This window comes from Acinonyx jubatus, chromosome E1 (genome assembly GCF_027475565.1).
Source record: "Acinonyx jubatus isolate Ajub_Pintada_27869175 chromosome E1, VMU_Ajub_asm_v1.0, whole genome shotgun sequence".
Taxonomy (NCBI): Eukaryota; Metazoa; Chordata; class Mammalia; order Carnivora; family Felidae; genus Acinonyx; species Acinonyx jubatus.
In genome coordinates, this window is record NC_069397.1 from 17,245,096 (window position 1) to 17,261,191 (window position 16,096).

Here is a 16,096-nt window from a genome sequence, read left to right on the forward strand (position 1 = left end):
CCCCTCGCCCTATTTTTAAGTTCTCCTCCTCCCGCTCGAGCTTGTAGACTTGTGGAAGCACCTCCAGTTCTCCATGAGAACTGTGTTCATCGGCGTGCGTGCCAAGGAGCGTCCCTGCCACCTCCCCGGCAGCCCCTCAGCCCGTGAAGCAGGCACCAGGAAAGGGATGGAAACAGGTGACTCTGGAGCTGGCAGTGGGCATTGAGAGGGCGTTAGTACCCTTGACCCGGGAAGGGAGTATGGCCGAAGCTCCCAAGATGAGGTCACGGTCCTCAGGAGAGCTAGGGAGAGTTAGGGGAGACCCAGTGATGTTCCTCGGCTACACACCACAGCCTCAGCACAGCTGGTAATATCTTGACCCCCATCTTGCATACAGAAAGGGTTAAATAGGTTGCCTAAGGTCACAAAGCTATCAAGGGGCAGGAGAAGCCATTGATCCGGTGGCTCTGGGGCAGATCTGTATACTTGTCTCCTTTTCTTGTCGACCTCAGTCCCTTTCCTCAGCTCTCTCTGTTTCCCTTCTGCTCAGAAGAGCAGTCTTGTAGTTTAGACGCACAGAATGTTAAACACAAATGGCCCTTAGAAATCATATAGTCTAGGGGCGCCTGGGTGGCTCAGTCAGTTAAGCGTCCAGCTTCGGCTCAGGTCGTGATCTCATAGTTCTTGGGTTCAAGCCCCGCATCAGGCTCTGTGCTGACAGCTCAGAGCCTGGAGCCTGCTTCGGATTCTGTGTCTCCCTCTCTTCTGCCCCTCCCCCACTCATGCTTGCCCGTGCTCGCTTGCTCACTCTCTCTCTCTCTCTCTCTCTCTCAAAAACAAATAAAAATTAGAAATCATATAGTCTAGTGCTGTTATTTTAGAGACACAGAGGCTGGGGGGCCTGGGGTGGAGACCCCATGGCCAGTCAGCAGTAGAACCAGAAGCAGGTCCTTCCCTCATGCTCTGCCGCAACCTCCAGGTCATTTCTTGCGCAACATCCTATGGCCCCGGGAGGGAACAATGTATTCAGTTTCTGGAGGAAGAGAGATTCATCAGGCTTAGAGGGATGGCTTTGTGCTTAGAATCTCATGACTGTTTAGTCTCCTAATCCAGGAACTCTCATAAACCATTCACCTCCAAGCACAGGATCTAGCTTTTGGAGCTGCTGGGTTCAGAGTCCCTGAGGGAAGTCCTGCTGACTGTGGAGACCCCACACATGGTATCAATGTGGACAGACCCAGGCTGTAGCCAGAGGGTTCCTCTGACCTTGGTCATGATGATGATGATGATGATGATGATGATGATGATGATAGCATCATCCCAAGTGCCTTCACATACTTTACCTTATTTAATCTTTAAAAGACCCTGGGGGTGGGAAGGGGCATGACTTGATGGCTCAGTCAGTTAAGCAGCTGACTTTGGCTCAGGTCATGATCTTGCGGTTCGTGAGTTCGAGTCCCGCATCGGGCTCTGTGCTGACAATTCAGAGCCTAGAGCTGTTTTGGATTCTGTGTCTCCCTCTCTCTCTGCCCCTCCCTCGCTCACGCTCTGTCTCTTTCTGTCTCTCTCTCTCTCTCAAAAATAAACAAACATCAAAAAAAAAATTTTTTTTTTTTAAAAAGACACCAGAGGACTGCGGTAGGTGTTATTCTCCCATATTACAGAAGATAAAGGAAGGGGGCACCTGGGTGGCTCAGTCTGTTAAGCATCTGACTCTCAGCTCAGGTCATGATCTCACAATTCGTGGGTTTCAGCTCCGTCTTGGGCTGAGCTGACAGTCTGGAGCCTGCTTGGGATTCTGTCTCTCCTTCTCTCTGCCCCTTTCCTGCTTACTCTGTCTCTTTCTCTCTCTCGCTCTCACTCTCGCTCTCTCTCTCAAATCAATTAATTAATTAATTTATTTATTTATTTATTTATTTTAAAAAAGATAAAGAGGGGCGCCTGGGTGGCGCAGTCGGTTAAGCGTCCGACTTCAGCCAGGTCACGATCTCGCGGTCCGTGAGTTCGAGCCCCGCGTCAGGCTCTGGGCTGATGGCTCGGAGCCTGGAGCCTGTTTCCGATTCTGTGTCTCCCTCTCTCTCTGCCCCTCCCCCGTTCATGCTCTGTCTCTCTCTGTCCCAAAAATAAATAAACGTTGAAAAAAAAAATTTTTTTTAAAAGATAAAGGAAGGCTCTTCAGAGAGCTTTAATTCTTGCCCACCTAGCGGACCTAGCAGCGAGTGGTGGTGCCAGAGCTAGACCCCAGGCCTCCTGACTCTGGAGTCTCATCAGAGCCACACTCCCGTCTCTGACTAGCTGGTGGCCTTCTCTTCCCTACCTCCCCCTCCAGAGCCTGGCCAGCCGGCTCAAGGAGAACATGGAGAAGCTGACTGAGGAGCGGGATCAGCGCACAGCAGCTGAGAACCGGGAGAAGGAGCAGAACAAGAGGCTACAGCGGCAGCTCCGCGACACCAAGGAGGAGATGGGCGAGCTCGCCAGGAAGGAGGCCGAGGCGAGCCGCAAGAAGCATGAACTGGTAACGTGCCAAAACTCACAGGGCCCCAAGCAGGCAGCTGTCTGGGTGCACACCTCCCCTGGGCTGGGGTGGGGGATGGGCCACAAAGAAACCAGAGTTTAGATCTCTGGAAGGAAGAGGAACACGTCCTGAAGCCAGGCCAGAGGGCCGGGGGCAGTGCCCGAGTCTCCATCTGGAGCTCCATGACGCCTCCATGGCGCTCCTTCCCGGCCTGGAGAGACTTGCCGCAGGTTTTCTCTAGAGCAGCCAGATAGAGACTGGCCCTCCAGTGAACTCGACTGCCCCCTCTCCCTCCTAGGAGATGGATCTGGAGAGCCTGGAGGCCGCTAACCAGAGCCTGCAGGCCGATCTCAAGCTGGCATTCAAGCGCATTGGGGACCTGCAGGCCGCCATCGAGGACGAGATGGAGAGCGATGGGAATGAGGACCTCATCACCAGGTGAGGGGGCCTCTGTGGCAGCGGCGGCCGCACCGAGGCCCTCTGACCACCTGTGGAGCAGGCCACGAGGTAGAACAGCTGCAGTCTCTGTCTCCCTGCCACTGAGCCACCAGCCCACCTTTCCCTCATCACCAGACCCCAGCATGGACCCTGTCCTGTAATGACCGAGGGCAGGACCGGTGCTGCCCGGGTGAGATGCCCTCCCTCCCCCTCCCTGTCCTCCCTCCTCAGGCCTCCCGGGAACCTGGCTCTCCAGCTCTGCCTGTTCACAATGAGTTATTCCCCCGTTTAGCTGCATTTCCGATGGCGCCTGCCCTACTCTGGGGAAAGCAGAGATTTAAGGCCCGTGGTACCTTGTTACCATGCCAGAGATTTTCTCTTATAAAACCCACCCAGGGAATGGTTTCGGAGAGAGAGATTTATAGTCCTAGGCTCAGGAAGAAGTCACAAGGCAGGTAGACCAGCAGTTCTGGAGGGTGAGGGTCAGGCCCTGGAGAAACTCCGAAGGCTGCCTTGGGCGGACCCCCACCCCCAGACCTGCCCCCTTCCCGCTTGAGCGCTGATGCCCCATCCTGCAAGTGGGTCCTGGCCCACATAAGAAGCCTGCTCCTTGGGGGCAGAGAAAAAGTGCCCCGGGGCAGCCCAGACCTCCCTCTGAGGTCCCTCCCTCACTCACCCCACCCCCCCCAGCTGGTCTCAGCCAGCCAGAGCCATGTCTTGCTCAGGATGTCCACCTTGGCTGAGAGGTCCACCCTTGCTTTGCCCACTGGTTTTTCAATCTTCTTCTTCTGTCCCCCTAGCCCACCATTTTCTTTCTGTTTCCAGTTTGCAGGACATGGTGACAAAGTATCAGAAAAGAAAGAATAAACCGTGAGGACTGGGGCGCAGGCGCTCTCTGCCTCTCCTTCTGTGGTGTCTAACTGCCCCTAACACTGGCTTTCACCCAGGGTCCCCACTGCATGCCGCACGTGGACACGGCCTCTTGCACACTCTCCAAGCTGGTCTCACGCTAACACCACTGACTCTGCCCTGAGGGGAGGCAAGGCCAGGGCAGTGAGGCGCTACCCCAGGAAGGTGCAGGCTGGCGCTCATGCCCTTGGTGTGCAGGACGGGGGCTCCATCAGAAAAGAGAGCTCAGCCTCATTCGGTGGTACCCACAATCTGCCTTCCTGAGCTCCAGCCCTCTCCTTCCTCAGAAACCAAGCCTCCCAGCCTATTTCTCTGGGGAAAAGTCTGTTCGGGCTGGATTTTTCCATATCCTGGGGCTCCTTTGGAGCCCAAGCTACCCAAAAGAAGCGGGTATGTTTCATTTTGAAAGGTCCACCACCTTCTGGTGGCAGACAAAGGTACAAGGTGAGGAGCATCTAGCAGTTACTTGTTTGGGGAAGGCATCCAGGCAGCTAATCACAGCCCGGGAGCAGTGGCAGCGGGTAGGGAACTGGCAAGGGAAGGGAACGCAGCCAGATGTGTTTACTTTACTCCCTGCGGGCGCCTTGGGCACAGGGAGGCCCCAGGCATTTGCGCTGGTGCCTGTCTGTCAGGTGGCAGGGAGCCCAGCATATCCGCCCTCTCTCGATTCTTTCTTTCTGGGTGGGAGCTGGATGGTGGGTGTGAGATGTGCAGGCCTTCAGGCGGATCGGAGTGATCCTCCGTCAAGTTCGTCAGGGCTGTTTGTTTGGAGGTTGTTTTTTTAGTGTGGCATTGGATTTCCTCCCCCTACTCCCTCTGGCTTGGCAGGCCTCCTCCCCTGGCCAGGATGGGCTGGCGGCCGCGCAAAGGACTCCGTGAGAGCTAATGATAAATGTAATAGTGTGTAACAGTGATAGAGGGCCGCTGGAGCCCGGTTGTCACACACAATTAATATCCCTCGCCATTCTGTCTCCGTTTGTTTGTTCCCCCGCGATTCGGCTCCCAGTTAACTAATAGCACATGAGCCTGGACATAAATTGTATTTGACTCGAGGTTTAATTCCGACCATTTAAAATTTCAACTGCCCCCTGAGCCTGCCTGCCCCTGGGTTTGTTTACGGGCCTGATTATTTAAGAAAAAGAACCTAAACATCATCTATGTGCTCGAAACTAAAGGGAAGGTGAGGGCAGCCAGGCCAGCTTCTCAACCCGTTTGCTGCTCTGAATGTAAGGAGGGAAATTCGTATTCTGGGTCCACAACTATCTGTCCCCTGTGTGTTCTAGCCCTGCCATCCTTGGACCGTAGGAGCTTCGAGGGCTGATAAAATGCGCATTTAAGATCATATTCTAAACCATTTCCAGGCATGGGCACGTGCGTGCATGCATGAGTACACACACACACACACACACACACGCACACCCCAGTGTGCACTCACGCAGGCGCACTGGGGTGGGCAGTCCTAGCCACAATCCTGCTGATGGCAGAGGTGGTGTGGCTCCGTCCTCAGCAGCTCTGGGCCCCAGCTCCAAGTTATCGAGCAAGCCAGTGAGTGAGTGTGCTAAGGCGGGCAGAAAAATAATGTTTCGATTTACTTAGAGATACAGTTGTTATTGCCATAACCTTAATGAAAGCAGTAAACAGTGCAGTATTAAGGGAGATTTATACAGAAACACTTTTAACATGTAGACATAGATTTTGCGATGCATACAGCACCTCCTTTCTAAAGGCAATCAATATGGTTATGAACGGTGGTGATAAATTACAGGCTCTGAAGCTAGAGAAGGAGGTTTTTTGCACGGGTGTATAAATCAGGTGGTATTGGCGTTCCATGGGGCCCATGCACCATAGTAAATCTGCCAGGCTCGGACAGGCACAGGGCTTGCATTAGTGGTTTCGGGGCTGTCTGCTAAACTCCTGTTTACCCAGGGCATCAACCAGCCTCGTCTTCGTTATAATTCTGTATTTGATGGAAGCCCATAAAATATGCCTCTTTGTTCCCCTCCCAACGGGTCATGCTCTCTCACAGTCCCCAGAACAGAGTCTGGTGGTTTCTGGTTTCTGGCGTGCGTGCGTGTGTGTGTGTGTGTGTGTGTGTGTGTGTGTGTACGCCCTCACACACACACACACACACACACACACACACACACGCCTGTGTGGCTATTTATTCAAGAACATAATTCAGGAATGGGCCTGCTCCTGTTGACACAGATGAACGGAAATTTATATCGAGGAGAAATCCCAGCATATCTATAGCAGGGGAATGTGGTAAGCAGACATTTTGCAGAATTCTAGAAGCATTCTCACTCAGAAGCTGTCTCTAAGCCCCACTGCTTTGTGAAGGAGTCACCATGACTCCAGCCTCAGACTCTGACTCCTTTGGGCTTTTCTGCAAGTAGAGAGGGCTCAGGCCAGCTTGGCCAGAAAGCAGAACTGGGGAGCAAGAACTGGGGAGGAGGGGGAGAGGAGACTCAGAGAGACAGAGCCAATGTCTGAGACTCTCTGGGCTCAAGTGGATCTCCAGGGTGCAGTTTGAATCCCGAAACTGTGCTAGCACCTCAGGAAATGCTGATGCCCCCTCCTCGTTTTTCTTTGTTTCTTAAGGGCCGGGGAAGTCACAGGGCCAGTCTGGGATCTGGCCTGTGGTGCTCGGTTAGCTTAGCGCTGCCATCAGCTGAGGGGCCTCCCGTTCAAGCTAACCTGAAGCCAGAAAGCTGCCCTGGTCTTTTCTGACCCACGGCCAGCGGTCAGGCTCTCACAGTGAAGGCATGGAAAATGGCAGCAGCCACAGCCCCGTTTCTGGGAGTGTGCACACAAGAAACAGAATAGGCTTCCGGGAGTGGCCGTAGAGCCTACGAATCCTCTCTTTTTAACCAAGAGCCATTTAGCTGTCACTGATGCATGGACGGTTTCCCTGTCATCCCCGTTGGACTTATTTGGCTGAACAGCGGGCTGTCACAGAAAGTAGAATGGGAGGTGCCTCCGTGCCCCTCAGGGTCTTCCTGGTGGCTGTCCTACAGTGTGGCCTGCTGAGTGGGGCCGGGTCCCTGTGAATGGTATGCCCCATCTGACCTCTCTTGTTCCCCTCCTGACTCACTGATGTGCATGTCACCCGCATCCCACCCCTGCCCGAGAAAAACCTGCCACCCCGTCAGTGCTCCCTCCTGGGCAGCGGGTGATCACTCCCTCCCGGGCCTTGCCTACCTTTCTGCTCCTCATCCCACAGCGAGGGGGACTCAGATGTGGACTCTGAGCTGGAGGACCGGGTCGACGGGGTCAAGTCATGGTTGTCGAAAAACAAGGGGCCTTCCAAGGCAGCGTCCGACGATGGCAGCTTGAAGAGTTCCAGGTGAGCGTGTGGCCTTGAGCTGGGAGGAAAAGCCACCTCATGGCCCAGGGATAGCTGAGCAGTGCCTGGATCCCAAAGAGGCCGGGTCTCATGCCACCGGCGTCTCTTGCCTGGCATGCCTCAGAGGGGCCCAGGCATGCCCCCAGCGTGTGCGATGCGCCAGGAGGCTCAGTGTCAGGTCAGGGTTGGTGGCACCCTTGTTTTTCCCAAGCGATGTTTTCCTACCAGACTCGGGGCTTCGGTTTGCCGTAGGTTTAACTTCATCCCCACTTACTCATTTGACAAACGTCGGTTGAACTACCCAAAAGTTTGGGCCCTGGAATCAAGACTGGAAGGTGGCATAAGGAGACTCCGGATCCCACAACCCCAGACAGGGCTGGCTGGGCCCCTGAAGCCGGCAGAAAAAGACACTGGCTCCCCTGACTCCCCTGTCACAGCTCCATTTCTGTCTTTTTCTGCCCATTCTCTCCTTCTTCTGATCTTTTCACCATTTCCCCTCGCCACCACCCCCATGCTTCCTGCTCACACCCATCCACTGGGGGAACTCATTCCCTATTGTCCAGCCAAGTCACAGGCTTCTGATCACACAGACAGCTACCCCTGGAATCCGGGGCTCCACGTTCCTCGTCCCTCACTTCCCAGCCAGCATGGCAGCAGGGAGGGAGATCCTCTGTCCTCTGCTCCAACGCCTCCTCAAGCTGTTTCCCTGCTGGCTCCCCCGCCTCCCACTTTCTCCCCAACTCTGAACCATCCTGATCCCCACCAGGGCACACCCTTCTCCACCCCCTCCCAGAGTAGCGGGCAGGCTGCTTTGTAAAGTAATCCCTAGCCTTCCAACTCCCCTGAGGCCCCTTCCCAAGTCCAGCCCCTCACCACAAGCACCCAGCGGCCCCCTCTAATTGGTTTAATTTATTCAGCCAAACAACATTTTGTTATTGCAGATAATGCCTCCTTCCCCGCCCCACTGCCGTTCACCACGGTGTGGCACAAGGCTCCAGGTAGTTGACAATGAAATAAATTGAACTAAACGTTTTAGAGGGGGAAAAGTGATGAAATAGAACAATGGTCTAATTTACATGACATTCTCCATGAAGCTATTTTCACTGACGCAAATTATTTTGCTTCATTTCCTCCGATGCTCTCGCTGCCACTTTGCCAGGGTGCTGCCGCTCGCTCCTTTTGCCTCCTGTCTCCTCCCTCCCTCTGTATCTTTATTCTCTGGGTTTAATGCCGGCTCCTCTCTTTCTCTCTCTCTCTCTCTTTCCCTCTTTCCCTCCCTCCCTCCCTCCCTCTTCCCTCCCTTCCCCTCCCCTCCCCTCCATTCTCTCTGGGCTGCCTCTAATCCACTACTGGTTCTCTCTTCCTGACCTCATCTCCCTCCCCTAGAACGGCCCTCAACACCTCTGGGAAGGAGGGCAAGGGGGTGGAGGAGAGGCCAGCCTCCGTGCTGAGCTCTCTGAGCTACCGGAAACGGCTCACCCTGAAGGACTCCATCGGGGGCACTGGGGACGAGGACTCGCTCTTCACCACCCTGAGCGAGCGGGCAGCCTCCCCAGAGAGGCCCCCCCGGAAGACCCGCACAGGACCCAGGGAAGAGCAAGATGAATGCGGCTCCACCTTCTCCGAGGCCCGGAGTCGCGTTGGCCGGGGGCTGGAGAAGCGGTGGGGCTCAGACTTCGACCGGGCCTCGACAGTCTCTGCCCCCACCAGCCGGGCCTCCTCAGCCACACGGCACGGCTCCGGTGAGGACGGGGCCCGCTCCTCCATGAGCTTCTCGCTCTCAGGCTCCCCCAGTTCCCGGCGCAGCACCTCCCGGCTCGATACCCTGTCCAGGACCCTCAGTCCTTCCTTGAGCCGGGCCTCGGGCCTGGGCCGGGACAGCCCTGATTCCCGCCTGTCCTTGGGCCAGAGCTGCCTGGATGCGTGGGATGACGGAGCCAGTGTGGCCTTGAGCGAGGCCCACTCCCAGTACAGCCACCCATCGCTGGCCCGCAGCCTGTCGGTGCCACCGCGGCCACACGCCTCGCCCTCTGCCACGGATGAGCCTCTCGGCTCCAGCATCCGCCCCGTCAGCCGTCACTCCTACCTGGACCCAGACCTGGAGGCCGCCATCAACGAGGTCTTGAGCTACAAACCCGTCCCGTTCCAGAGGAGCAGCCTGGAGCCCGACTCCGAGGAGGACGACCGGAAGAGCATCCAAAGTGCCCGCAGCGCCCAACTGGACCTCCCAGCGCGGGCCACCAGCATCCGCCGCTCGGCCTCTGCCGCTGACGTCTCCCGCTCCCGCAGCGGCCGGAAGAGCCGGAGCCGGAGAAGGAGCAGCTCCAGCTCTAGCTCTAGCTCGAGCTCCGAGGAGTCCTCGGAGCACAAGCGGCGGAAGAAGGGGCGCTCTCGGAAGAGCAAGAAGAAGTCCAAATCGAGAAGAAAGAGAGCGGAGACAGAGTCAGAGTCCTCATCGACATCCAGTGGCTCTACTGTGTCAGGCCACAGCCGCTCGAGCGTGAAGAAGGGCCCGGCTGCAGAAGGTGAGGAGGCCAGGCAGGCGCACCGGCCGTCTCGGAAGGAGGAGAAGAAACGCAAGAAGGAGGTGGACAGCCTGATGATGCGGTACCTGTACCGGCCCGAGAGCGACTAGTGCAGTAGGTGGCGCCCGGCGTGGGGCGCAGCATGGAGTGTGCCGCTCGGTGTGAACTAACGTGCCCGACCCCATCCGCCACCACCCAGGCCTCTCCTGCGTGCCTCTGCGGCGGGCCTGGCCTCAGAGAGCTTTCTGGCTGCCTTGGAGAGTGGGGCCAGCGAGCTGGTTAGTCCTTCTCTGCCCCGAGCCCAGTCAGCTGACCTTGCTGAGGATGGTCCGGCACAACTCCCACTTACTAAGTCCTCACCGCAGGTGCCGGGGGACCTCCTAGACATTTGCCACATTTTGTTCACTTCATCCTCACACTAACTCCATAACAAAGGCTTGACTAGCCCCATTCTATAGAACAGGAAGCTGAGGCTCAGGGAAGTTAAGTCACTGGCCAGGGTCACACAGTTGGGAAGTGATGTGCTGGGATCTGAATGGAGTCTATTAGGCTTGCTCTCCACCACTCCTCCTCCGTAGGGCCCAAGGCAGAGCCCACAGGTGAAATGTTTACTGTGTGTGCCTCGGGCTTTTGTCTATGCCCCCAATGGGCTGGGCTTGGGAAAGGGCTCTAGCTGACCCCTGAGGGCGAGCTGGTGTGTCAGTGGCCCAGCTGGTGTGTCAGTGGCCGCCCTCTCTTACGGGACCTTTGGCTCGGCTCTCGGCTCTCGACACTGCCCTGCAACGCCACCTTCCTCCCTGCTACGCGTCAAGCCTCAGACAGCAAGGCTCACGGGGCTGCACCACACCCTCCCTCAAACCCGCAGTTCCCGGACTCCCTCCCCAGCCCTCCCACCTGAAGCCCACACATGGGCGTCGCCTCAGCTCAGCTCATCTTAAAAAGTTATAATGAATAGAAATTAGCAGCTGCTGAGTGACAGCCCCCTCCTGGCTCTCCTGCCTCCCCCAGCCTTCTCTCTGTGGGAAGGGAGATCTAGCAGTTAGGCCCTTTATGCCCACACCCCCACCTCAGAAGAAGGCAGAAACTGACTCACTGGAATCCCATTGTTCCCGGTTTCCCTGGTGGGTGGTGACATTTGGATCACCCTGGTTATGTGAAGCTGTTTTCGGCCTGGCACCCTCCCAGGGCAAGCTTGCTGCTTCCCAGGAGGTGTGACCCCAGAGCGCAGCCCCCTGGGGCAGGGGCCTTGCTTCCCCGATGCATGAACTAACACACACCTGTCGCATGTTTGTGGGCCTCTTGTGCCGTGGGGTGGCTGGGCACGTACGTTGACTTGGCCGGGTTATACCCAAAGGGACCAGTTATGTTTTAAGGAAAGGAGCAAGTAGAAGTGAAAGTTACCTGCAGCTATTTGGAGATGGGTGATGGGATGGAATTAGGGGGATGGTGGAGGAGGGTGGAATTTAAGCCCAGCCCAGGCTCATGGACAGACATCTTGGATTCCTCTGGCCCCGAGCTGCTCTGAAACCAAGCCCTTGGGCTCAGCACTGCTCGGTCGCTTACCCCCTGTGGCAGTGGTTGCGGGATGCTCTGGGAGGAGCAGAAAGCATCTCTGTTGCACGAGGGAGCTGTTGTCAGCTCCACAGTGAACAAAGGCTGGAGTCGCAATATTGTATCTACCAGCTCAGCCTTCCCCTCTGCAGCCCTGCTGAGTGCCCTGCTCCCCGAATGCAGGAAGTCATTGATGGGCCATCAGGTGGTTTGGAAGAGAAGGCCAGACTGAGCACTGCACCCCTGCTTGAAGAGGGAGACGTGGGCCTCACCAGGCCCCTCCACACTGCCCGGCAACTGGTGTATTTCGGACCCGATGCCCTCAGCCCATCATCACCCTTGACCCCAGGACCAACAAGAACAAAACCACATAAAGCCTGTTTCTTCCCCCAGCCACCAGCACAGTTCCTCTTGTCTGCCAGCAAGACAGGAGTGATCCTGAAACCCTATACAACACCACCGGGGAGGATTGGATTCACTGCGGGGAGAGTGGGCGCCAGCCAAAAGCTTGCCAGTCAATACAGAGCTGGCAGGAGAAGGGCCAGGGAAGGGAGGACCTAGTCAGACTCAGCATGAACCGACTTTGGGTAGAATGGGGGCAGGGGCAGAGTGATGGCTTAGCTTCCCATCTGGTGATGGGGACCGGTGAGAATTCAGAACACGAACGCATCCATAGCAGAGGCAAGGGGAGGGGCCTGCCACCCTGGGCTCACCCAGCAGGAATTAGTTTATACACCAAATTGTTTGTGACAGCGCTGCGCAGGAGACACTGGCTTGTGGGGAGGAAAGCTTTTGGAACAATTTGGTTAAAATGTTCAAATTGCCAGACCAGACTCTTGCCCTTGGGAGGGGGCTAGCTGCCTGCTGTTGGCTCTACAGCTGTGCCGATAGAAGCCACAAAGGAGACTGGCTGAAGAACACGCAGCCAGGGGCAAGGGTATCTTATGGCTCCGTGGAACTGACCCCTGCTACCTGTGCCACTTACCCAGCACCTGGATGGAGCAGTGTTGGAACCTGGCGGGCACAAGGACATAGGGATGGGGGACGCGACCCTACTCTAAGGAGAGACGTGGGGGGAATCGAAAGGAATTCGGGCCGGCCCCTACCCGACAGCGCCCCATTGGCATCTGGGTCCCAGTCCTGGCATCTGCCTTGCCCCCCAACTGCCCCCAAAATAACCACACTGCCTTTTCACAAAATCAGTCCTTCCCGTGCCCAAGAGCAGACCTTAGCACTGGGTGCCCAGAAATTCTATCTCAAACATGAAAATAAAACCAGGCTCCCACTAATTTAGAATTCAAACAACCCAAAAGCTAAAATAACCCCAATTTTTTCTATGGTGCACAGTCATCATTGAGCTTTATGATTTCGTCCCTGAGACACCCTAGAGTCCTTAAGTGCCTTTGGCCCATCAAAGTAAGACTCATTTATGTTCAGTCTAGTTTGTATTAAATGTGTTTTGTGCTATTCTGATTCCTTTAAAAATGGTAATTCATTCATGAGAAATATGATAACTATTAACCAGACTGCCCCATTCCTGAACCATTTTGCATAATTGAACATGTAGTCTATCAGGCTCTTCCTTCTCCCCAGGGAGGGGGGGGGAGGAAGAGAGAGAGAGAGAGAAACCTATCTTTACACACCCCCAGGGCTTTCACCATGGGCCTGTGGGGAGCATTCAGGTTTGGTCTTGTTTCCTCTTCGGGTCACCCAATCCAGTGGCCAGGTGGAGTCAGCAAAAGCTTTGAGGTCTAAGAGTCCAAGTTCAAATGTACATACTGGCTATATGACCTTGAGCAAGATGCTTCTTTGAACCAGCTTCCTGGTGACGTTTCATAGGGCTCTTGTGAAGAATAAGACGCATATCCAGACTGCCTAGGACGATGTCTCACACGCTGGAAGTACTCAATAGCCAAACCCTTTCTTCACAACACAGATGGAAAAGTGAAGGATTTGATTCTTTCTCTCAGAAGCCTGCTTCTTCCTCTTCGGGTTTAGGGTAGAACTTCAAAGGGGCCATAAACAAGGTTCCCCGCCTCAGATTCTTAAAGCAGAATTGTGGGCAGAGGGGTCACCGAATTCCTGTTTATGCCAGTGGAAGCTCTCTAGGATCCGGAAGCAGAGCTGTGTCCCTGGGAGCACTGGACGGGGACTCTCTGAGTGCTGGACACTGGTAGGGGTGGAGCTTCTCTGTGCTGCATTTTGTTCAAGAGTGTTGAAATTATGGTGCACTTGAACCGGCAGAGGCAGCAGTGGTGGGAGGGGCAGGGGAAGGTGGCTCTCAGACTTTGGGAAAGAAAGAAAAAAAAAAGAAGATGACTGGAGCAGAAGGTTCCATCCTTGCTGAATGCCATGAGCCTGCTCCATCCAGGGGATGATGTTTCTTCACATCCTGGTGGGAGGAAGCTGGAGGTTCCCAGTGGCCTGATGAAAACTCTAGAGAGCTGGGTTATGATACCAAGAAAGGGATAACTATGCCACCCTGAAATGGACGTCTTGCCAGTTCCTACATCCTGAGTCTCCTATCCTTGTGGTGAATAGATGATGCCACGGTCAAGGCAGAAATTCTCACAGGCCTTAGGAAAGCCTAAGGAGAAAGTGTTAAGGTCTGGTAGTATTCCGTGGGGAAGGCTCCTCCTTCTTAGAAGGAATCGTGTTAGGAATGAGGTTCCCTTAGGTTGTAGCCATATAATCACCAGACTGCCATTCTCCAAGTCAGCCTGGTCCATGGACCACCTCCATCAGAATCTTCTGGGGAGGAGTTGAAAATGGGGAATTCCTCAGTTCCACCCAAAAGCTAGCAAATCAAAATTTCTCCAGGGAAGGATGCAGGAGTCCTTATAACACACTCGGGTTTGAGACCCACTGCTCTACAGTGTTGCTTTCCTGGGAATTTCAAAAGGTTTCAGAATCAAAACAATGTGCTCCTTTCTCTTACTACTCTGAGTGTCTTCTGGGGAAGATGGAATTGCTTCTCAAGCAAGATAGGATTGAATTTACTTCTCAATTTGTGGCTTTTAGGGACTGCTATGACAGGGCTTTGGGAGCCTCCCAGACCCAAAGGCTTTGGTGCCGCGAGTTAAGAGCATTGTTCGTCTGTGACCTTGTTCCTCTCTCCCTGCAGCCCCACCAGTTACTGGAAGTCCCTTGCCCCTGACCGGTCAGATGATGAACACGACCCTCTGGACAGCACCTCCAGGCCACGATATTCCCATAACTATCTGAGTGACAGCGACACAGAGGCCAAGCCGACAGAGACCAACGCATAGCCCAGGGGAGTGGTCTGAACCTCTGGCACCCAAAGGCTACTGCCACAGCGCCTCTCCCAGGAAATGATGGGGCACAGGTCTCCCCCACCTGACTGCTGATCTGCATGGGAAACACCCGACCCAAGGGGGTTGGGGGGCTTTCCAAATTGTGGGTGTCTGACATCTCCACATGGAAGAGGTGGGGGGGAAGAGGAGTTTCTGAAAAGAGAACTTAATGCTCCTTCTGCCTCCAAAATGCCACACTTTTGGTTTCGACCTTGGGCCGCACTGTGGGCAGTGGCAGGTGGCTTGGCACTGCATGGAGCCAGCAAGCTGACCTCCATCTCAGCCCCCTGCTCAGGGACGGTGGACAGATTGCCTGCTGGGACACTCTAGGTTGCTGGGTCCATGGGGAGGAATTGGGGGCAGGAACAGCAATTCCTTCCCCGCCCCCAGGCTTGGGGTGAGGGCTTTCTCTTCTCAGTGCCTGCTGTCTTTTTACTTTTAATTTAAATACCCACCCTCTCCATCACAGCTGCATCCCTGAGAGTGGGAGGGGGCTGTGGTGGCAGCTGGGGTTTCCAGGAATGACTGACTAGGGGAATCTCATCTCCCGCTTCGCTCCTCAGAGAGCAGTCCTTTCTCTGTGCAGCTGGAGAGACCGGTGAGCGGAGCTGGGTCCAGATTCTTGTCAGCATGGGGAGCGGCTCTCAGGTGCTTCTGGGTTTGGGTTGAGCAAGCCTACACAGACAGGGGTGCATATGTACCATCTGGCACTTTCAGCCCCCACCCCCTTCGTCTCAGTGTGTTAAGTGCAATGACCTATTTAAGACTAAACCCATTCCACCTATGCCGATAAGTTCGGGGCTTATCCAAGCACTGCCTCCTTGACCCTCTGTCCAAGTTGCCTGGACCGTGGGCCCAACTTGAGAGGGAAGGCCTTGGGTTGGGAGCTTGTGATCAGAAAAACTCAAGATGGGGGTTTGGGTCAGTACTGATGGTGTATTAGACACGAGTCCTCACCCTGTGTCCTGAGCCTGAGTCATTTTTCTTCTTCCAATTGCCCTGCCCCCACACACTTCCCCGAGACAAGACAACACGTGGCCGGACAGTCCCAGCCCCACCCTAAAGGTCATCCCACCAATAATACCAGACTTGGGGACCCAAGGGCAGTGCCTGGTGCAGCTCCCATCTGCTGTCCCCCTCACCTTCTCTCCCGCAATTGGTTTGTACTCACTGGGCTGTGCTCTCTCTTCCCTGTTTACCTGATGTATGGAAATAAACGTCCTTCTCCTCCTGGCTCTGCCTGTTACTTCAGGCTCAGGTGAAGTCCTAGATGGTCAGTGGGGAGCAGAGGCAGGGTTCTGGTAAGGACCTGGGGAAGCGGCCGGGTCTCTGGCCTACTCCCACGCCAGATCAGTGCCACAAAGAAAGTTCTGGCAGGTCACCTGGGGGCAGGCAAAGGTAGAATGAGAAGATTGGTCAAGGGAGACAAACCCCACCTTTTATTTTAAGAGCTTGTGGATTGCAATCAGGCAGAGCCATTCATGCCTCATCCTACACTGGCCTCCACTCAGAAATGTTG

General features: G+C 55.2%; 1 protein-coding gene across 17 annotated transcripts in view; it reads left to right on the plus strand.

Moving 5' to 3' along the window:
- The window catches only part of MYO18A (myosin XVIIIA), a 102,168-nt gene extending 86,358 nt beyond the window's left edge, over nucleotides 1–15,810 (plus strand). For 13 of the 17 annotated variants that reach the window (XM_053212427.1, XM_053212431.1, XM_027034545.2 and 10 more), the window contains 6 exons: nucleotides 2,309–2,494; nucleotides 2,793–2,932; nucleotides 3,758–3,802; nucleotides 7,065–7,187; nucleotides 8,574–9,826; nucleotides 14,388–14,528. In XM_053212427.1, the coding sequence (XP_053068402.1) occupies nucleotides 2,309–2,494; nucleotides 2,793–2,932; nucleotides 3,758–3,802; nucleotides 7,065–7,187; nucleotides 8,574–9,822 (1,743 nt within the window). In that variant the 3' untranslated portion in view covers nucleotides 9,823–9,826; nucleotides 14,388–14,528. Of the gene's footprint in view, nucleotides 1–2,308; nucleotides 2,495–2,792; nucleotides 2,933–3,757; nucleotides 3,803–7,064; nucleotides 7,188–8,128; nucleotides 8,148–8,573; nucleotides 9,827–14,387 lie in introns of those variants that run through there. The other 4 variants (XM_053212438.1, XM_053212432.1, XM_053212442.1 and 1 more) reach the window with 4 other exon arrangements.
- The last annotated feature ends 286 nt before the right edge of the window (nucleotides 15,811–16,096 follow it).